This window comes from Herpailurus yagouaroundi, unplaced genomic scaffold (genome assembly GCF_014898765.1).
Source record: "Herpailurus yagouaroundi ecotype Mexico unplaced genomic scaffold, PumYag 189, whole genome shotgun sequence".
Classification (NCBI taxonomy): domain Eukaryota; kingdom Metazoa; phylum Chordata; class Mammalia; order Carnivora; family Felidae; genus Herpailurus; species Herpailurus yagouaroundi.
This window is the reverse complement of record NW_024412420.1, coordinates 850,060-873,783: the sequence shown is the minus strand read 5'-3', so window position 1 is coordinate 873,783 and position 23,724 is coordinate 850,060. Positions and strand designations below refer to the sequence as shown.

Sequence of the window (23,724 nt, the reverse complement as noted above, 5' to 3'; positions counted from 1 at the left end):
ACATCAAGAAACAGAACATGACAGATACTCAGAAGGTCCCTCACACCCCTTTCCCAGTCACAAACCGAACTCAAGAATAATAATAACCACTATCCTGACTTCATTACATATAAATTTTACTCATTCAAATTTATGCAAATAGAATCACAGTATACACTCTTTTGTGAATTACATATGTATGAAATTCATTCATGTTGTTGCATACGATTGTTTTTTTTATTTTTTTATTGTAGTTTTTAAATTTCTATTGCTATACAGATTTCCACTGTGTGAAAAATACTACAATTTATCCATTTTACTATTGGTGGACTTCCAGGTTGTTTCTAGTTCTTGGCTCTTAAGATGTCAGGAAAAATTGAAAAAACTTTCAAATGAGAAAAAGATCACTATATGTCCTTTCAATGGATTACCAAGAGTGTCTAGTGGACCCTTTGGGGTTATTTGATTTTATATGCATCTATACCCTTGTTTTGCAATATTGTAAGTTATAGAAAACTGATAGTAACTGACTCTTGTCCACAGAAATGCAAGTGAATTTTGTCTGGAAGAGATACAATTGAATTCCACTCTATAAAAAAGATGATTCCAGGCAGTACATTTTAGTTTCAGTAGTGTATTAACCAGGTTTGCACCTCGTAAAAAGTTCATTTTAGTATTTCTAATTGCCTATATTGGTTCTTCAGATTCTCCCTTGAACCAGCTGTAACAACTTGCCAAACACCTCATTTATTAATGAGTTAAGTAAAATCTATGACATCTGTTCCATTTTACAGTTGTAGGAGAGCCATGATTTTAGCATTTTTAAAAGAACATTGTAAAGAATACTGTTATGAATATTCTTGCACATTTCATTTAGTGAATATATATATTATATACATATATATGTTATATATATGTATATAATATATATATATATTTCTCCTGGGTATAAATCTACTAGTTAGAATTGCTCCTATATTAGGCATATGTGCATATTTTGTAGATTTCAACAAAATAGTTTTCTACAGTGATTGTACAAATTGACACTTCCACCAGCAATGAAAAAGAGTTCTACCTGCTCACTTCCTCACCAACAGTTTGTATCAGGCACTCTGGCGTGTTCAATGGGACTTTCACTGTGGTTTTAATTTGTATTTTCTTCATGACTAAGGAGATGGATCAAACACCTTTTCATATGCTTATTGGAATTAGTTATACTATTCCATGAATGACTATTAAAGTCTCTTGCCCACTACAGTTCCCTGATTCTAAGACATTATGGATTTAAATCTATTGTGCACAGCGAATGAAATGCAGGTCAGTATCCTCTGAAAAGTAATACTGCCTCAAACTAACTATATAAATAGTCTTTATTGTAGTGGCCTGCCATCAGGGAAAATGATGTAAGACTTTTGTCCTGAAGGACCCTTGATTACCACATGTATATATGATGAATAGTTCAGAATATAATGAGACTCAAGAACTCATTTCAAGAAAAAGGTAGAACTCTTTGTAGCTAATCAAATTCATATCTTAATTCCAAATCCAGTAATAAATAAGCAACCCTCCCTTCAACAAGGTACAATGGCTTGGTTATAGCGACATGATATCCATCTCTTGAAGTGAAAAATATCAATTTGTAAAAATTCATACTAACATACAAAGAAAATTCCGTCTCTGTTAAAGATAGGAAACACACAAAAATTGCTATACTTTCCCTGGAACTCAAACAGCTCAAACAAAAGATAATGACTAGTAGTTTTTTTTCTTGATACTTTAACAAGTTTTCATCTTTAAAAAAAATTAAAAAGAAGTATTAATTTGCCTATTTTTTTTCAAAATGGGTACAGCATATATAGCAGATGATTTCCAGGCTAGAAATATGAATTGAAAACCAAGACACCAGACATGAAAGACAAAAGAAAAAAATTCCCCATGTTTATCTCATGCACATGCAGACTTTCAATCAAAAATATCTTTCACGTCAGAGTTCTCCACACCAGTAATGGCTCCGGTTCCACTTGGAAAGTCTGACAGAGTAAAAGCAGCCCACAGGTGGGACCCTGGAAGTTTTATTCTTTTCCCAAAATCAAGGGAAAGTACAACAATGACAAGTACAATGGCAAGTACATACAACAATATGCCAGGATCATAGGTTGCAAATATCACACATCAACCACATCAAATATTCCAACAGTTTATTTTAGTAGAAAACAAACTGGACTTGTGTTTATTAACTATACAAATTTGCTAAATATGAGTTTGGCTCTATTTTTTTCTTAAGGTTTCTTTATTTTTGAGAGAGAGAGAGAGAGCGAGCGAGCACAAGTGGGGGAGGGTAAAGAGAGAGAGGGAGACACAGAATCTGAAGCAGGCCCCAGGCTCTGAGCTGTCAGCACAGAGCCCAATTCAGATCCTCTGTCCCCTTTCTCTCTGCCCCTCCCCTGCTCTCACTCTCTCTCAAAAAATAAAATAGAGGTGATGATATATCTAAGAAGGCAACTGTACTGATTAAATTGCATATCTAAAATAGGTAACATAAAAGACAGTTAAATCAAAAAGATGCTTGTTGAATAAATGGATGAATAAATGACTGGGTCTATATCAGCCTCATTATTCAATCTTAAAGGTATTTAGCATAAATCTGACTTTGCCCACTGTTCTCAAAGCATGTTATTAATATTTAATGTCTGAAAATGTGTTATAATACCATACAATAAAACACATTTGGTACATCTCATTCTTGAAGCCACCAGTATATTACTTCCTATGTTTTACAGCTCTCAGTAAAAGGGCTATTACCATGGTGGAAAGCCGCACATCATCTGTGCAACAGTTCTTACAAGGCAGTCTCCACCCTCTCTAGCAAATACCCTACACTCATTCCAATCTTTATGTGTTTATATGATGTTTTTACCTGCAACAGGTTTTCTTACCAACTATGATGTTTTAAAAACAGCACATTTAAATATGCAAATAGTTATCAATCTTTCTAAATGTGCCACATGTACTAACCACACAGATACAACTGAAATGAAGTTCCTTAAAAAAAAGAGCATCATTTCCTTAAAAGGTAACACCAAATAAAAGTTTTTTAATTAAGGAGAAAATGTAAACTATAGACTTAAAGTTATTAATAACTTATATCAATATTGGTTCATTAATTTTAACAAATGTACCTCACTAATGCAAGATGTTATACAGGGGCAAATACGGTGGTGAGGGGATACATGGGAACTCTGTACTTTCTACTCAATTTTTAGGTAGACCTATAATTGGTCAAAAAAATAATGTCTATTAACTTTTATTTACATATATAGGTATGGAAAAATGCGGAAATTCCACAAATAAATTTTAACCTTTCCTGATACCCCTCCCAAAAATACAGAGAGTGAGAATGAAGAGGTGATGAGGTCTTATACTAAGGGAATTCAGTTCTTAAAGCAACAGAAGGAACTCACTTCGCCTATTTAAATGTACAAGTGTGTAGTTACCACTTTGCTAACTACTTCACATGTGCTAATCATACAGACCACACAACTGAACTGACGATGAAGTTCTTTAAAAAACTAAACATTTAATGACTTTTTTTTTAACTTTAGAAGTCACAACAAGTTTTTTTTAATTGGGAGGAAAAGCAAAAATACAAAGAAATATAGGGAAAGGAGTGAGAAGTATGACGTTATACCATGGTATTCGATTAATAAGCAACAAAATGACTCCACTAGCGGGGCGCCTGGGTGGTGCAGTCGGTTAAGCGTCCGACTTCAGCCAGGTCACGATCTCGCGGTCCCTGAGTTCGAGCCCCGCGTCGGGCTCTGGGCTGATGGCTCAGAGCCTGGAGCCTGTTTCCGATTCTGTGTCTCCCTCTCTCTGCCCCTCCCCCGTTCATGCTCTGTCTCTCTCTGTCCCAAAAATAAATAAACGTTGAAAAAAAAAAAATTAAAAAAAAAAAACTTAAAAAAAAAAAAATGACTCCACTAGCTACATGAGTAACTATTATAACTACAAAGCAATCTCTAATGAGAGCTGATAGTCTCTCTCTAGAATCACCCCATGAGCCAATTTGATGATATATTTTCATTTTAGATGTAAGGAAACAAAAAACAATATTCTCCAAACATGACCAGACCAAAGAGGCATCAAAATCTCCTGTTAATATACTGTATTCAAAACAGTTTTTAACCTCAAGCCTTTTTTCTCCAACAAGTCACTGCCAGAGCGTTATTTTATGTTTTACAACTCTGTTCCAACAATTTCAAAAACTTAAGACAGCACAGTTTGAAGAAAGGATTCCTAATAGTAACAGCTTTGGAAAGCTCTTAAAATTAGGAGGAAGACAGGGATAACGTTTTTGTTTTATTTTTGCCTAACTAACCACAAATGATTCAGTTAATGTCAGAGTGTCAGTATCTCTGTAACCTACTGTGTATGCCATCAAAAAAAAAAAAAATGCAAACCACAAAAACCACCTGAAACACATATTTTTGAGGACTAACAACTTATAGAGCAGATATTTGCTAACCACATAAAGCAGACAGCAATTGAGTCTATATTTTGGTCTTGACACGAAATTCAAAATACAAAACTTGAGCAAGAAGGAAGTGAGTTTCAAGAACAATATGAAAACCACAGAACACAAATAATGAATGGAACTTGTAATCATATTTTCATACTTCCAAATTTTTGCACACACACAGGAGTACTTTAAGGCGACTTTAACCTTTCCCCTCCAGTCTGATTTTTGAAAGGAAGATCAAAGAAAAGCAGTTTAAACTCACACGTTCCTTTGGTTATGCAACACAGATTTAGACCTTACACTTCAAAACCCCAGCCATTATTTCAGCACCACCAATCCAAATACCATTCCGAGCTTTGAAGCAGCCCTAATGGTATCTTTCATTTGAAAGTAACACTTTTGTAGTCAAAAGATCTTACTCAGGGTAGATGTTAATGTAAAACCACTCAGACTACACAGACACATATGGCTGGAAGCAGCCTGGAAGGTGTTCAGAAGTCAATGTAACACCATTACAGAGAGTGTCAGCCTAGCAGCTGTCATAAACACTTCATCATCACTCAGACACACAAACTGGATTCCCTTTAACTTGTTACTTTATTTTGTGCAGAATACATGTCCAATTGGAAAGAGAGAAAACAGTGCTACAGATAAGCCAATTTTGGATTACAGCCTCTTTCTACTTCTAAAAGACTGAGTTTGGGGGCGCCTGGGTGGCTCAGTTGGTTAGGCAACTGACTTCAGCTCAGGTCATGATCTCACAGATCGTGAGTTCAAGCCCCATGTCAGGCTCTGTGCTAACAGCTCAGAGCCTGGAGCCTGCTTCAGATTCTGTGTCTCCCCCTCTCTCTACCCCTCTCCTGCTCATGCTCTGTGTCGCTCTGTCTCTCAGTAATAAATAAATGTTAAAAAAAATTTTTTTTAAAGACTGAGTTTGCCATATTTGATTGGTATTGTAAATGTATCCTGATACAATCTGTTGGCTGAAGATAGTTTTGCATAGATATCTAACCAAAAAGAAACATTATATTAAATAGAAGCCTAAGATTGTTCTTCTGTAAAATAGATACCTTATGAACTTGTAAGACTGACAAGATGATTTAAAAAATGAATGACAACATCAATGGTAGCAGGAAGCAGAGCAACTACAACTCTCAGATATTGCAGGTGAAAGTGTACCATGGTTCAACATCTTTGAAAAACCTGTAGGCAATTTCTAATCAAGTTAAATATATGCCTGACCTGTGGCCCAGCAATGCTGCTCCTAAGTACATACTCAAAAATAGAGCACATAAATCTACAATTATGTTCATAGGAGCTATATTCATTATAGAAACATATATGCCCATCCCAAAAGCATAATAGCTAAACAACTGGTATATCTAATCAGTGGGATATAACACAGTAATAAAATCAAAAATCAAAAATACAAACCATGACAACATGCAACAACATGGATGGATCTAAAAAATACACTGAACAAAAAAAGACACAAAGGAGTACATACTGTGTGCCTCTATTTATATGACGTTCAATACAGATCTGTGGTCAGAATAGTTATCATCTTACTTGAGGGGAAGGGAAATATTGGCTGGGGAACTATATAAGTAAGAAAAATGCTCTACATTTTGTTCTCAATGTTACTTTCACTTATTTACATATGGGTACAAACAAACATACACATTTACATAATCACATATACACACAAAGAGTCTTCAAACTACAGACTTGAGGTTTGTACTTTTTAGAGTATGTATGCTATATCTGAACTTTTTAAAGATATCTATCATAAATAAATTATGGTACATCCAGACAATGTAATATTATTTAGTGCTAAAAAGAAATGAGCTATCAAGCCATGAAAAGACTTGGGCATAACGTAAATGTGTATTACTAAGTGAAAGAAGCCAATCTGAAACAGCTACATGCTGTATGATTCCAACTATATGACATTATGGAAAGGCAAAACTATACATTTATCTATGAGCGATACATTCTAAGACCTCCAGTGGATGCCTGAAACTGTGGATAGTAAGAAATCCTATAAATATATTTTCCTATATGTATATACCATGGTGAAGTTTAATTTATAAATTAGGCACAGTAAGAGATTAACAACAACAATGAAATAAGACAATTATAACAATATACTATAAGAGAAGTTATATGAATGTCTCTCTCTCAAAACATAATGTACTGTATTTACTCTCTTTGTGGTGATGTCAGATGATAAAATGCCTACGTGATGAGATGAAGTGAGATGAATGATGCAGGCATGTGATGTAGTATTAGACTACTATTCACCTTATGGCAATACAACAGATGCAGGATCGTTTGCTTCCAGACCGCAGCTGACTGTGGGTAACAGAAATCGTGGAAAGCAAAACCACAGATAAAGGGACTACTGATGTGGAATGTTGATAGTGGGGAGGCTGTGCATTTTAAGGGTTAAATATGAGCTTTAATTTTTTATCTACAAAATGAGAATGACACTAAATAGTGAAACTAAGGGGTGCCTGCCTGGCTTAAATCAAAGATTCTTGTGTGCATCTTGAGTGTGCAATTCTTGATGTCAGGGTTGTGAGTTCAAGCCTGATTATTGGGTATAGAGAGTACTCAAAAATAAAAAATCTTAAAAAAAAAAATAGTAAAATTGACAGGATAATAGAGAATAATAGGTGATGCACCTAATATAATGGTGTGGTATATTCTGATTATTCAAATTACAGATGCTATTATTTATATTAACATTATGAAATTTCACTAGGCAGCACAAGTGTCAGAAACTCCCCCAGGCATCTCCTCACTACTCAGTGCTCTGCAGTGCTCCATTCATTCCTCCACTGGAACATGAATTTCACAGGCCAGGGTTTCTCAACTTCAGCCCTACTGACATTTTGGAATGGACAATGCTTTGTTGAGCAAAAATGTCCTAAACATTGTAGGAAGCTTTGCACATCTCTGGCTTTCATCTACTAGATGCCAGTAGCAACTCCCAATCGTGACAATAAAAAATGTCCGCAAACATGGCAAATGTTTCCTTGCGGGCAAAAGCACTCCCATCTGGGAAGCACTGACACAGACTGCAATTATGTAGTGACACCTCACATATGTAGAATGTGATCTGCTCAGGACTCAGGTCTTAGTGATATTTGTATCTCCTAATACGTGGCATAGACCCTAGGCTTCAATGTGGCTAAATGGAAAAAGTATGGTGCTATTAATTAATAAACATAGAGACTTTAGGAAGAAGGGACAGATAGGGAATGGAATGGGATGTAAGCCAATAGCAAACGATTATGAACTTTAGTTTGTATCTTTCTAAAATTGACTCTCTAGCACTCTTAGATGAAAATACTCAGCAAAATATTGAAATCTTAAAATACATTTACTAAACATATACACACATATATACGTGTACATGTACACATACATACATAAATGTATATATATAAACATATATATATATATATCCAACTAACTGCCAGACAATGTACTTGGTACCAGATATATAAAGACCATGAAAACATGATCAAAGTAAAATCAAAAACACAAACCATGACAACATACAACAACATGGATGAATCTAAAAAATACACTAAACAAAAAAAGACACAAAGGAGTACATACTGTATGCCTCTATAAAGAACTTATCAAACTCAAGACCTAAAAAACAAACAATCCAGTGAAGAAATGAGCAAAAGACATGAATAGACACTTTTCTAAAGAAGATATCCACATGGCTGACAGACATATGGAAAAATGCTCCACATCACTCATCATCAGGGAAATACAAAACAAAACCACCATGAGATACCACCTCACACCTGTCAGAATGGCTAACATTAACAACTCAGGCAACAACAGATGTTGGTGAGGATGCGGAGAAAGAGGATCTCTTTTGCACTGCTGGTAGAAATGCAAGCTGGTGCAGCCACTCTGGAAAACAGTATGGAGGTTCCTCAAAAAATTAAAAATAGAACTATCCTATGACCCAGCAATTGCACAACTAGGTCTTTATCCAAGGGATACAGGTGTGCTGTTTTGAAGGGACACATGCATCCCAATGTTTTACAGCAGCACTATCAACAATAGCCAAAGTATAGAAAGAGCCCAAGTGTCCATCAACAGAAGAACAGATAAAGAAGAGGTGGTATATCTATACAGTGGAGTACTACTTGGCAATCAAAAAGAATGAAATTTTGCCATTTGCAACTACATGGATGGAACTAGAACATACTATGCGAAATGAAATTAGTCAGAGAAAGACAAATATCATGTGACTTCACTCATATGCAGAACTTAAGATACAAAACAGATGAACATAAGGGAAGGAAAGCAAAAATAATATAAAAACAAGGAGGGGGACAAAACATAAGAGACTCTTAAATACAGAGAACAAACTGAGGGTTGCTGGAAGGGCTGTGAGTGGGGGGATGGGCTAAATGGGTAAGGGGCATTAAGGAAGACACTTATTGGGATAAGCACTGGGTGTTATACATAGGGGATGAGTCACTGGAATCTACTCCTGAAATCATTATTGCACTATATGCTAACTAACTTGGAAATAATAAATTAAATAAATAAATAAATAATTAATTTTAAAATTTTTTAAAAAGTAAAATCATAAAGAAAAGTGAAAATGTCAGAATACCTATAAAGGAGACTATTGGGACAAATGATGAAATCAGAAAATGGATTGTGGATTACATAACAGTATTGTATCAAATGTAAATGTCCTGGTTTCGATAGTGCTATAGTTGTATAAGATAATGTGCCTTATTCTTAGGAATATATACTGAATTATTTATGGAAAAGGGGTACATTATTTCTCCTACTTATTAACCGTTCAGAAAAAAATCTGCACAAATAAAAAAACTGAGAGAAAGATACAGCCAGTGAGGCAAAATGTCCATAACCAGTAAATTTGGGTAAATCAAGGAGCTCCTTGTACTAATTATAAAATTTTCTGGAAGTTTAACATTATTGCAAAATAAAAAGCATCTTTCAAACTCCACAATGAGGTACTAGTACACACCTATCAGAATGGTAAAAATTTTTAAAGCTAACAATACCAAAAACCAATGAGAAATATGGAGCAAATGAAACTCTCATACATTGCTAGTGGGCATACATATTGGTAAAACTACTTTGGAAAACTTGTTATATGAACTAACGTTAAACATACATATACGCTATAACACAGCAAATCTACTCTAGGTCTATATATCCAAGAGAAATGGATACAGTATATGTCCACCAACAACCATATAAAATAACATTCAGAGCAGTTTTATTTATAATGCTCAAAAACTGGAAACAACCAAAAATGTCTATTGGCTATATAGTGGACTTCTTTAAATGTGTTGTATTCATGATAAAATACTACACAGAAAAAAAATAAGAACAGATTACTGCTACACACAAGAACATGAAAGAATCTCATAGTCATACTGTTAAAAGAGAAAGAAGCCAAACATAAAAGAACACAGGTATCTATGATATTTTTTATGAAGTTCAAAAACAGAAAAACTAATCTCTGGCAGTAGAAGTCAGCATATTGGTTATTTGGAGGTATAGGGAGGACAATATTAACAGGGAAGTGGAATTCTTCAGAGTCGCTGCAAATGTTCTATATCTTATTCTGAGTGATCTACAGAAGGTTATATACATATAAAACAATTCAGTCTGCACACTTAAGACCTGTGTACTTTACTGTATTTAATACATTCAATAAAATTTAAAACAAGAGGATTTATAACAAAAGAAAAAATTGCGTTCCACACACTCATAAGTCTGTGTCCAAAGAATACTTTCTGCTTTAGAACAGAAAAACATCAAAAATATTTCAAACAAGATTCCAATTTTGGTAATAAATTTCAAACTCAAAGTAGAGTGCATATATTAAATCAACAAAAGTAACATAAAGCCACTATTAAAACACAAGGAAAAATTAAACTTCAGATGTAAGACTTTTTCTAAAGTGACACTGTAAGAAACACTCTAAGCAAAAGTATTTTTCTCTATTAATACAGGTGGATTCTAGAAGTTGTTGCAACATCATTCTTCATTTTTCCTTCCATTCATTCCAGGACAATCAATGCTATTCTATTGCAGATGACTAAAGAGCCATCCTTTCCTTCTCTTCCCAGTAAACAAGAGACTAGACCAAACAAAATAAGGACCTATTTTTCAATGAACACAATTTTTTGATTCAGGTCCATATTCAAACTTCCTCTGTTTGCCAGATACCCAAATCATAGACTTTATATTGCTCCCAAGTGAAACTCATAAAAATTGTTCCTGGCTAGCAATCGTGACATGGCAAGGTCTACTGGCACCCAACTTCTAATAAATAAAAGACTAATTGGTATTTACCTCAAATATGCCCTTGCATGTTTCTCTAAAGCTTTAGTGTAAAAGCTACATACACTAAAAGCTAGGGGAAATATTTCCTTTCAAGGGAACAGCTGCACTTTTCTTACCGCAATGTGTTAGTGACACCTAGTGTCACATCTTTGAAGTACATTCAAAGCTCCAAGAAGGCGCTCCACATGAACCTTAGGTTCAGTAAGTTAACATTTGGAGTGCTTTCTTGGAGCTGGAGGGGAGGTAGGGGGTGGGGGATTTAGGCTAAAAGGGTGATTAAGGAGGTATTAAGGTGATTAAGGGTATTAAGGAGGGCACTTGTTGTGATGAGCACTGGGTGTAATATGTAAGTGAAAAATCACTAAACTCTACTCCTGAAACTATTATACTGTGTTAATTAACTAGAATTTAAATAAAAACATGAAACATTAAAAAAAAAAAACCTTTGGGAAAAAAAAGAAAGAAAAATACCGTTTCGTGCAATGCAACCATCATCTTCTAGGTACTGTAATGAATATATTTTCAAGATTTTTTAAGATATTAAGAATTTCAGGGGCACCTAGGTGGCTCAGTAGGTTAAGCGTCCAACTTCAGCTCAGGTCATGATCTTGTGGTTTGAGTTCAAGCCCTGCATCAGGCTCTGTGCTGACAGTTCAGAGCCTGGAGCCTGCTTCAGATTCTTTGTCTCTGCCCCTCCCCCTCCCTCCCTCTCTCTGTCTCTCTCGCTCAAAAATAAACATTAAAAAAAATTTTTTTAAGACATTAAGAATTTCAAAAGAGAATGATAAAACTAAGTAGCCACTTAAACAGACACCAGAAAAAGCACCTGACTGGCTTGGTCAGTGGAGCATGCGACTGTTGATCTCAGGGTTCGAGCCCCACGTTGGGTGTGAAGGTTACTTAAAAATAAAATCTTGGGATGCCTGGGTGGCTCAGTCAGTTGAACGTCCGACTTAGGCTCAGGTCATGATCTCACAGTTCACGAGTTTGAGCCCCACATCGGGCTCTGTGCTGACAGCTCAGAGCCTGGAGCCTGCTTTGGATTCTGTGTCTCTGTCTCTCTCTGCTCCCCCCACCCCTCTTTACCCCTATCTCATTCTCTCTCTCTCTCATTCTCTCTCTCTCTCTCCCCCTCTGTCTTTCCCCTTTCTCTCTCCCTCTCTCTCTCAAATTAAAAATAATGGCTAGGGGCGCCTGGGTGTCTCAGTCGGTTGAGCGGCCGACTTCGGCTCAGGTCATGATCTCGCGGTCCGTGAGTTCAAGCCCCGCGTCCGGCTCTGTGCTGACAGCTCAGAGCCTGGAGCCTGTTTCAGATTCTGTGTCTCCCTCTCTCTGACCCTCCCCTGTTCATGCTCTGTCTCTCTCTGTCTCAAAAATAAATAAACGTTAAAAATTTATTTTTAAAATTTAAATTAAAATTTAAAAAAATTTTTAAAAAAAATAATGGCAAGAAAACACTCAGATCAATGGAACAGAATAGAAAACCCAGAAATGGACCCACAAATGTATGGCCAACTAATCTTTGACAAAGCAGGAAAGAATATCCAATGGAATAAACACAGTCTCTTCAGCAAGTGGTACTGGGAATACTGGACAGCGATGTGCAGAAAAATGAACCTGGACCACTTTCTTACACCATACACAAAAAGAAACTCAAAATGGATGAAAGACCTCAACGTAAGACAGGAAGCCATCAAAATCCTCAAGAAGAAATCAGGCAAAACTTCTTTGATCTTGGCCACAGCAACTTCTTACTCAACACGTCTCCAGAGGCAAGGGAAACAAAAGCAAAAATGAACCACTGGGACCTCATCAAAATAAAAAGCTTCTGCACAGTGAAGGAAACAATCAGCAAAACTAAAACTGAAACTAAAAACTAAAAGGCAACCGACAGAATGGGAGAAGATATTTGCAAATGACATATCAGAAAAAGGTTAGTATCCAAAATCTATAAAGAACTTATCAAACTCAACACCCAAAAAACAAACAATCCAGTGAAGAAATGGGTAAAAGACATGAATAGACACTTCTCCAAAGAAGACATCCAGATGGCCAACCGACACATGAAAAAATGCTCCACATCACTCATCATCAGGGAAATACAAATCAAAACCACCATGAGATACCACCTCACACCTGTCAGAATGGCTAACATTAACAACTCAGGCAACAACAGATGTTGGCAAGGATGTGGGTGCATGTGTCGCTTCGAAACAGCATACTTGTATCCCTTGGAAAAATACCTGGTAGTGCAATTGCTGGGTTGTAGGGTAGTTTTATTTTTAATTTTTGGAGGAACCTCCATACTAGTTGTGAGATGGTGACGAGGATGCAGAGAAAGAGGATCTCTTTTGCATTGTTGGTGGGAATGCAAACTGGTGCAGCCACTCTCGAAAACAGTATGGAGGTTCCTTCAAAAATTAAAAATAGAACTTCCCTACAACCCAGCAATCGCACAACTAGGTCTTTATCCAAGGGATACAGGTAGGCTGTTTTGAAGAGACACATGCATCCCAATGTTTACAGCAGCACCATCAACAATAGCCAAAGTATGGAAAGGCCCAAATGTCCAACGATGGATGAATGGATAAAGAAGGGAAGGGAAGCAAAAATAATATAAAAATAAGGAGGGGGACAAAACATAGGAGACTCTTAAATATGGAGAACAAACAGAGGGTTACTGGAGGGGGTGTGGGAGGAGGGATGGGCTAAATGGATAAGGGGCATTAAGGAATCTACTCCTGAAATCATTGTTGCAGTATACGCTAACTTGGATGTAAATTTAAAAAATAAATTAAATTAAATTAAATTAAATTAAATTAAGTTAAATTAAAAACTAAACTAAGGGGCTCCTGGGTGGCTTAGTTGTTTAAGTGTCCAACTTTGGCTTGGGTCACGATCTCAAGGTTTGTGAGTTCAAGCCCCACATCAGGCTCTGTGCTGACAGCTCAGAGCCTGGAGCCTGCTTCAAATTTTGTGCCTCCCTCTGCCTCTGCCCCTCTCCTGCTCATGCTGTGTGTCTGTCTGTCTGTCTGTCTCTCTCTCTCTCTCTGTCTCAAAAATAAAGACTTTTTTTAATTTAATAAAAAATAAAAATAAAATAATTAAAATTAAAATTAAATTAAATCTTTAAATAAATAAAAAAATAGACAACATAAAAAGTAGGGAAAACTATCAGGACTTTTATAATGGTATATCTTGGGTTTCTTATCCACTGAAAATTTTAAGTGAGAACTCTATTACTTACACTATGCAATACAATTTTTGCCTCATATAATTTTTAACATAATGTAAGTATAAGTCTAATAATAAATTCTACTTCTTCTAAAACTAGCCATCTTACATACCAGGTAGCACCAGCCCCAGGTCAATACCTTGGGAACATCTTTGACTCTTTCTTCTCCTCTTAATATCTTATCAGATACCACAAAAATAAACTTTGTTCAAGGTTCTCAACCTCACATTGGACAATGTTGAAACTGATTCCTAAGTAGCCTTATAACCTCTTCTTTTCTCCCTATTCTCTATTCATCCCACTGTCACTGCAAAATAAATCTTTATTAAGTATGGATTTTGCAATGTATCTCTGTTACTCAAGGATTTTTAATGAGTTCACACTGGCTGAAAGATTTAATAAATCCAAGTTCTCATCCTGCAGTTCAGATTTCTTCCCTGAAACTTCTATATCTCATCCCATGTCCAGAGTGCATATAACCACTAAAATGGATGTTAACAATCATAGAAGTGAGAGTTGTCTGTGTTAAATAAAATAACATGACTACACAATGTCTAAAACATAGACACTATCATAAACAACTCCTCCACCTGGATGCCCTGTTGATAGTATTTGTCAAACCATGTTATAAATGCCCAATTATTTATTTTTTAATTTCCATTCTGGCACAAACAGATACTTCTGTAAATGACAAACACATATTTAGATGATGTGCAACTAGCAAACTGCTATGGATGTCTAAAAGCTTACTCTCATTTTCTGTACTTATTTTGTTGCATACAGTAACAAATACTTCACTATTACCAGTTCGTGGACCTGCACTACCAGTTCATCCTCCACTAACTGAAAACTGAACTCACTATCTTTCCACCCATATTTGCTCTTTATCATACCTTTACTATTTTGTAAGAGGCATCACTGTCTACATCTGTTCAAAATCCTCAAATGACTTCCACAACTCATTTTTTTAGTGGGCAAAAAAAATCCTAAAAGATATTCCTAAAGGATATTCAAATGGTCAACAATATATGAAAAAGTAGTCCAACATTATTAGTCCACAAGGTGCCACCCATAAGAATGGCTAAAATTAAAAAGATGGACAACGCCAAATGTTGATGAGGTTAATGGAACAACTCCTACACGGCTGGGGGAAATATAAGATGGTACAAAAAGGTTTGGAGTCTGTTATAAAACTGACCACATTCCTACCCTATGAAGCTGCAATTCCACTTTTAGGCATTTACCTAAGAGAAATGAACACACACTCAACAAAAAGACTTACAGAAGATCTTCACAGCAGCTTTAGTCAGAAAAGGCAAAAGCTACAAATAGCACAGCTATCCATCACTAAAAGAAGGGATAAACTATGGTATATTCATAAGTTAGGAGTATTATTTGGCAATAAAAAGGAATAAACATCATGGGTGAATCTCATAAACATGCTGAGTGAAGGAAGCCTTCCACACAAAAAAAGAGAAAGTGCATATAGTATAATAGCACAGGAAGTTATAAAACAGGCAACACTAATCTATAGTGAGGGAAAAAATGAGAATAGTGGTTGCTTCTGAATGGGATGGAAAAAAATTAACTAGGAATAGACATGAAGGAAATTTCTTCAGTGATAAACATGTTCTATATCTTGACAGAGATCTGGGTTACCTAGGTGTATGCATTTATCAAACCTCAATAACTTGACATATTAAGAATTGTGTATTTAATGGTTGTAGAGTTTATCCAACAAAAAATAATCAAATATTGAACTCTAATTAATGATAGCACAAAAAAATAGGGTAAAGTATACTGAAGTTTACAATTTATTTTGAAATGCATTGAACAAGATGGATATGAAATAAAGGAAGTATAGTAAAATTTTAATGCTTCAAATCTAGGTGTAGATATACATGCTTTCACCATAAAATTGTCACAACTTTGCTCTACATTTGAAATTTGTGAAGTCTGTAGTTGACAAAGCTCTAGCCCACGACCACTTCTCAGGCATCATCTCCAAGCATTCTTCACCTTGCCCACCCACCTCCAGCTAAACTGCCTCCTTGCTGTTCTTGAACACAGGAAACAAAGTCCTACCACAGAGGACTGGCTTTGAATGTTCCTCCTTCAAATACCCATAAGGATCACTCTCCCACACTTTTGCTCAAAAGATCTTTGAGAGAGACTTCCCCAGGCCACCCTGTATAATACAGCAACCCACAGCGACATCAACCACCCCATCCTAACACTTACCATCATCTAGTATGCTAGATGTTTGTTTATTATCATCTTCCTCCCTACCACACGAAGAATGATTTTGTTTTGTTCATTGCTGTTTTCCCAGCACCTTGAACAGGGTCTGGCTTATAAACAAAAATCAATAAATCTTTGCTGCGTAAGTGAATTAATAAATGAATGGGGTAAGTACAAATGGCTTTACAAGAATGCAATCTGGAAAATCTATCAAGAGCCTTGGTGTATCTACTTTCATTGATCTCTCCAAATTACATGATCATAAAGATATTTGTCTCAATATTCTTTAAGAAGACAAAAACTTAAAAAATCTAAATCAATTTCCAACCATACAGGAAAGAACATTTCCACCTCAGAGCCACAGACTTTACTGTTTGCTGTTTCAAGCTTTCCCTGGCTAAATCCTAACTTCTAGGCCACTTTCTTACTATAATCTCTTATTCTTTTCCTTGAATTTCAATTTAAGTTGTATATTAATTGATTTTTATTTAAATTCACCTCCCCTACTAGCTCCATTAGAGCAAACACCATGTCTGTTTTGTTCAAAATACATTATTTTATCCCAGGCCTGTGCTGAATAAATGAACACCTTTTAAGTCCTCATAGTTCACAGCATGAAATCACTCTATGTATAAGACTCGGAGAAAAGAAAAATAACGAATGTAAGTATGATGTATTAAAATAAATGAAATATATACTGAGATAAGAGCTAATAGAATTAAAGGAGTCATGAAAGGAAAAGTATAGAGCTGCTTTTTTTAAAACAAATCTCATAAAACTATTTGGCTTTTAGTCCATGTGCAACCTTTATTTATTTTTTTTTTTAATTAAGAATTTTAAGCACAAGAACCTGTATTTATATTACCAAAAAGAGGCAAAGAGATTGTTAGGCATGAATGGGAAAAGGGCCTGTTTATCCAAAACATCAACAAATAATCATTCTTTCTTACATCAGATGTGTTGAAAAAAGAAGGGCCTGACAGCTTGGGAAAGCCAGTGTTTTCCTACAGCCACCCTGTAAACAAAGTGGTGGGGACTAGGCAGTCGAGAAACTACTTCTGGGCAGTTCTGCTTCTGAGCTAACTCCACTTAACTGTCTGTCAAGGCACTATTTAAGCCTTGTTCAAATTTGTGCAATTTGTAAACAATTTTTTAAATGTTTACCCAGGATATGTTTATTTTCTTCATCTGAGACTCACAGGTTATATAAAATCAACACGAGGGAACCCTGTTCACAAACTTGAAGCAAAAACTGAGCTATGGTTTGGACAGGGATTGACTTTCTGCCCACTCACACTTACTCAAAAGCAAATATGATTTATGGTCTGCAAAGACCCCTAAGAGCTGGGATTATTCCTGGGTTGACCAACATAAAGCTCCCCACTGTCTAGCACATGGTAACACTTAAGTGATTACTGAATAACTGACTAGTGATAAACAAGTTTTGGAAGGGGTTAGTTAGTAATGGGTAACAGTCATGATACTCTATAAAAGATGAATATTTGAAGCCATATCATAACCTTTCACAATGAACACTGGTGTACTTGCATGGCATATCTTTTGCTATCACATTTGGAGAGTAATGAAGTACAGCTCTGAGATCATACGCTTTGAAGACGAAGTCAGATAGAACTGGGTTTGAATTCTAATCCCGCCTCTTACACGTAGTGTGATGTTAACACCTATAAATACGACAACTTCTACCTCACAGTATACAACAGATGAGATCATGTGTATATAAAATGCTTTGGACATAGTAAGAGCACAATCAATGCAACAGAAGGAGCCTATTTTCCCAAAATGCCTCCTAATTCATGAAATAGTTCTCACAGAGCTATAATACTACAAGAGTAAACAACCAGCTAATGAATATTCCATGAAGAAAAGATTATTCAAGTCTCTCAAAATACAATCTGGGCATAAGAACTATTTTAAAGAAGTAATTTAAATTAGTCAGAAAACTTTTAAAGTTACTCACAGCTAAACACAAGTTAACTTTAAAACTATTAAAAGTGATACCTCTAATTATAACCGAAACAACTGGGTAGCCTGAGTACCACCAAAGGAATGTGCTCAATCCAGTCAACACCCCTAATCACACAGACTCAACCTTCTTGTTAAAGCTCTAGCTTCCCCTCTGCCTTCAAGTCTGTCAACAGACAGCATAAGGGTTTAAAATGTTGTATCTATTAATAAGAAAAAGTTACACTTACAAAATCTTTTCCTCTGATCACAACCTAGAAATATTTCTCTTGGTAGGGGGGAAAAAAACAAAAAACACTGCCTAATTTTAAGTCCTTTGTCCATGTCTTTGGCATGATACTTAAATCACAAACAACATTATAGACCCATGAAAAAACATCAACCACACATCCAAAAAAGGCAAAAGAAAGAGGACACTCATTATATGACATATCAGCAGGATTCTTCTACCTCTGAAAAAAAAAAAAAAGCCAATCTTTAAAAACAAGAAATATAAAACCCCAAACCCTAAATAATAATACCATACATAATTAATTATATGATTAGATGAAAGACTGAAGTTCGTGATTTATCAAAGAATAATTTTTTACTAAAATTGTTAAAGAATTATGAAGTCCAATGTGATCATTACTTAATAATCCTTATGCCACTGAAGCCAAATTCTGTACTCAAGAACATCTCAAATTCCTTTAAATTTGACATAATAAACTGTGTTTTCCTATAAATCTTTTAAGAATTGGTATTACCCAATGGAACCAAAAAGAGGGGGCAAAAATTTTAGCAGAAACACACACATACAACAATTTGGTGAATGAATTTATTAAAGGTATAAATTAAAAGTCTCTGTATTGACCCTGAGCCTCCAACTGCAAAAGAACCACACAACAGAAGTTCCCCTTCCCCCTATCATCTACTGGAGAGATACGATATTTAGGCCATGCCAGAATGTAAGTACAAGCCAAATTATGCAATCTTTACTACAGTTCACTCAGCTATACCTAGCCTCTTCCTCTTTTAGGACATTTTATTTTTCGTCATCCCAAAGAGGAACATGTAAGATTTAACAGGCAAACTGGGACCAATATTAGGCAATTTTAAACATTTATCAAAATTTAGATTTATCTTATACGGATACACAGACATAAAATAACCTTTGTTCAAATTCACATATTATATCATTATGGCTAAGAGCAGGGAAAAAAAAAGACATTCAAGTTTTTTCAATATAGGAAATAAATGACATAAATTAAAGAAAATCCAAACAATGGAATTATACACAGCTATAACCTTCAAAGAAGAAGCTCTCTGAATATTGACATTAAGAGTAAAACACAGGGGCACCTGAGTGGCTCAGTCAGTTAAGCATCCGACTTTGGCTCAGGTCACGATCTCACAGTTCGTGGGTTCAAGCCCCAAGTCCGGCTCTGTGCTGACAGTTCAGAGCCTGGAGCCTGCTTTGGCTTCTGTGTCTCCCTTTCTCTCTGCCCCTCCCCTGCTCACACTCTGTCTCTCTCTCTCTCAGAAATAAATAAACATTAAAAAAATTTTTTTTTAATTAAAAAAAAAGTAAAACACAGCAAGGTATAGACTAAGTTGCATAATATGCTACCATCTTTTAGAGAGGGCAGGGTGGCAGAAACAGATTTATTTATGTTATCATTTGCATAAAATACAGCCATAAGGATACATAAGAAACTAGAAATCCTAGTTGCCTCGAGGGGAAATGGGGGACAAGGGTGGAAAGGAGGTTTTTTAACCCTTTGTAACTTGAATTTTGTACCACATAAATGTTTTAACTGATTCAAAACATTGATTTTTAATGACTGCTAATTTAAAAAAGAAAAGAGGGGTACCTGGATGGCTCAGTCAGTTAAGCATCTGACTTCAGCCCAGGTCATGATCTCAGGGTTCATGAGTTCGAGTCCCACATCAGGTGAGCTCGAGTCCCGCTTCGGGTGAGCCCCACTTCTCTCTCTCTCTGCCCCTCGTGGAATTCTCTCTCCCTCTAACCCTAACCCTCCCTTGCTCATCTGCACCCTCTCACTCTCTCCAAAAAAAATTTTGATTAATTAATTAATTAATTTAAAAAGAAAAAAGAAAAGAAAAAGCCTTCTGCAAGCTTTTTTACCATTCTGGAAAACAGAAGGGAAATAATAATAATAATAATAACTACTTAATAGAGTTAATGAGACCTTACAGAAAGTATCACCAGATTTCACATCAGCTAGCATGGTGGAAAGTATTATATTTTAGGGTTTCAACCTTCTTCATACTTACCGGGATGCTCCAGACTTGCATTCCATCACTGTAGCCGATCATAATCAGCAGAGGCGGCTCATTCCCAGTGCTGTGTATTTCATGAAATTCCAGATTTCTTGATGTATCTGCATTAGAATTAAGTCACAAAGAAGCAAATTAAAAAGTAAACAACTACTCTTCTTTAATATTATTAGTGTAACAGTTGTTTAAATTGTTTTTCAATGATGTATCACTAAATTCTATTCCCGAAAACATTATTACACTATATAATCCAAGTTAACTTAGCTTGGGTTTAAATTTTAAAAAAAGAAAAATAAATAAACAAACATTTTTTCAATAAAAAGTATTTGGAAGACATCATTTAAAAGAAAGTGAACAGGGATCAGGAAGCTGAAATTAGAAAACTAGTATTTTTTTTTTAACAGTACTTATAATTATCTGCACAAGTAAGGTTTTAAAAACCAAAGTCTCATTAGAGAACTTGGGAATATTAATACCAGGAACAAAACCATCTATCTGTAAGTGATACATGAAAATAAAAAATTTTACTAAAATTAATTAAATATAAATATGAAGTGTAATCTGCTAGAATTTCTAATATTTGTAAATTTAACAGTGGAAGACAAGTTATATTCCTTCATGTATAGGAAGTGAATCCTGATATACCTGAACACCAGGCATAGAGTCCACTACAAGAGAATTATATGTACTTGTGTAATCAACTTCCAATTCACATCAATGAATATTAAGCATCTGTTATAAAATCAATATGACAAAAGATATCCTTCCTGAACAAAACTATTGCACCTCACAAAACACTAATTCAAGCATTCTATTCTTAAATCACAACCTTATCTTCCAGCAAGTTTGCTCAACCACTTCCATTATGATCCATTCTCTGACTTCATTAGACCCTCAGGTCCACTGACACCCCTACCTTCTCTCTATTCTATAGATCATCTTATATTGACTCTTTCCATCTTACACTCTTGGATCAATTATCTCAGTAACTTCTGTCAATAATCTACAGTCTCAAATCATTTTTTGTGGAATCTCTGCATGGTGCCCAACTCACAAAATCTCAATCCTAGATGAATCCAACTATCCATTATCTTAGTACATTCTATGGCAATCCAGCACTGCTATAGAAATATCACACAAAATATCACCTAGGGGCACCTAGGTGGCTCAGTCAGTTAAGCATCTAACTTTGCCTCAGGTCATAAGCTCACAGTTCATGAGTTCAACCCTCACATCAGGCTCTCTACTGTCAGCACAAAGCCCAGTTCGGATACTCTGTCCCCCTCTCTCTCTTCTCTTCTGCTCTCACACACATGCCCACACATGCTCACTTTCTCTCTCTCTCAAAAATAAAAAAAAAAAGGTTTTAATCTTTAAAAAAAAGAAATATTACACAATCCTACTACATTATCTATTACATTAAAATGAAGAATTTCAATTAATCATGAGCCACCCTTACCAGAAAAGTGAAAAGGCAAGCCACAGCAGGGGAAAAGAGACTTGTAACAAATATAACCCCACGAGGACATATCTCATACACATAACAATTAAAAATCAATATGAAAAAGTCATTAGAAAAACAGGCTGGAGATGTGAAAAAACACTTCAAAAAAAGGATATTCAAATAAATCCATCATCAATAAATATGAAAAGTAGCTCAATCGCATTTGTAATTAAGGAAGTGTTGATTAAAACCACAATGCCAAAGGGCCCCTGGGTGGCTCAGTCGGTTAAGCACCCAAACTTCAGCTCAGGTCATGATCTTACAGATCTCATGGTTCATGAGTTCGGGCCCCACATCGGGCTCCGTCCTGACAGCGCAGAGCCTGGAGCCTGCTTCAGATTCTGCATCTCCGTCTCTCTCTGCCCCTCCCCCGCCCTCTCTCTCAAAAAAATAAACAAACGTTAAAAAAAAATTTTTTTTTAACCACAATGACAAAACCAAGGGGCAGGATGTGGAATAAAGTAATTGTTTATTTACTGCTAGTGAATGTAAAACAGTACAATCGCTTTGGAAAACAGTTTGACAATATATTCTCAAATTGAAGATACCATGCCCTTTGACCAAGTAGTTCTACTCCAGATATACACTCATTTGAAGCAAAGAGACAAGCACAGGAATATCCATAGCAGCATTAACTTTAAAAATTTTTTTCAAGCCTATTTATTTTTTTCTTAGTAATCTCTACACCCAACATGGGGCTTGAACTCACAACCCCTAGATCAAGAGTCACACACTCTACCGACTGAGCCAGCCAGGCACCTCCATAGCAACAGTGTTTGTAAAGAGCTAACAGCTGGAATCAATCCAAATGTCCATCAAAACGAAAGTGGAAAAGCACAGTGGGTATATTGCAACAATGGAATAGTACTGAACCACTGCCATACATGGATGAACGTACGAACATAATAAGCAAAAGTAGCCAGATATAAAAAAAAACTATATAGTGAATAATTTTATTTATGTGAAATTCAAAATCACTAGGCAATTAGGTAGCAATATTCTATTTCTTACCCTAGGTGATTGTTACACAGGTGGTTTTGTAAAAATTTGTTCACTGAGCCATACTTTTGTATTATTTACCATGATATATTTGCACAATAAATAAGGTTTTAAAAAATCATAAATTGAAACAATAATATCCCTCTTCCTTTATTTGGCTTCATTACTCTCCTCTCCTTCTAGAAGCTAAATTCCTTGATTATTTGCCACTGTCATCTATTCTGCATTTCTTTCACCCCAAATCCATTTCAAAATGTTTTCTGTTCTCACTGATAATCAATATAACCTCAGCAATAATCTCCAAGTTGTTGAATGCAATATGTGTTTTTTAAGCCCATCTTTTCAGACTATTTAGCAGCTATAATCAATGCTCATCAGTTTCTCCTTAAAATATTTTCCTTTGGTGGGGCGCCTGGGTGGCGCAGTCGGTTAAGCGTCCGACTTCAGCCAGGTCACGATCTCGCGGTCCGTGAGTTCGAGCCCCGCGTCGGGCTCTGGGCTGATGGCTCAGAGCCTGGAGCCTGTTTCCGATTCTGTGTCTCCCTCTCTCTCTGCCCCACCCCCGTTTATGCTCTGTCTCTCTCTGTCCCAAAAATAAATAAAAACGTTGAAAAA

At 35.8% G+C, this 23,724-nt stretch overlaps 1 protein-coding gene across 1 annotated transcript in view; it reads right to left on the bottom strand.

The window, feature by feature from the left end:
- BCAS3 (BCAS3 microtubule associated cell migration factor) overlaps nucleotides 1–23,724 on the bottom strand; it is a 632,238-nt gene that overhangs the window by 582,223 nt on the left and 26,291 nt on the right. The window contains exon 7 of the mRNA XM_040497881.1: nucleotides 20,604–20,710. Within this exon, the coding sequence (XP_040353815.1) occupies nucleotides 20,604–20,710 (107 nt within the window). The remainder of the gene's footprint in view (nucleotides 1–20,603; nucleotides 20,711–23,724) is intronic.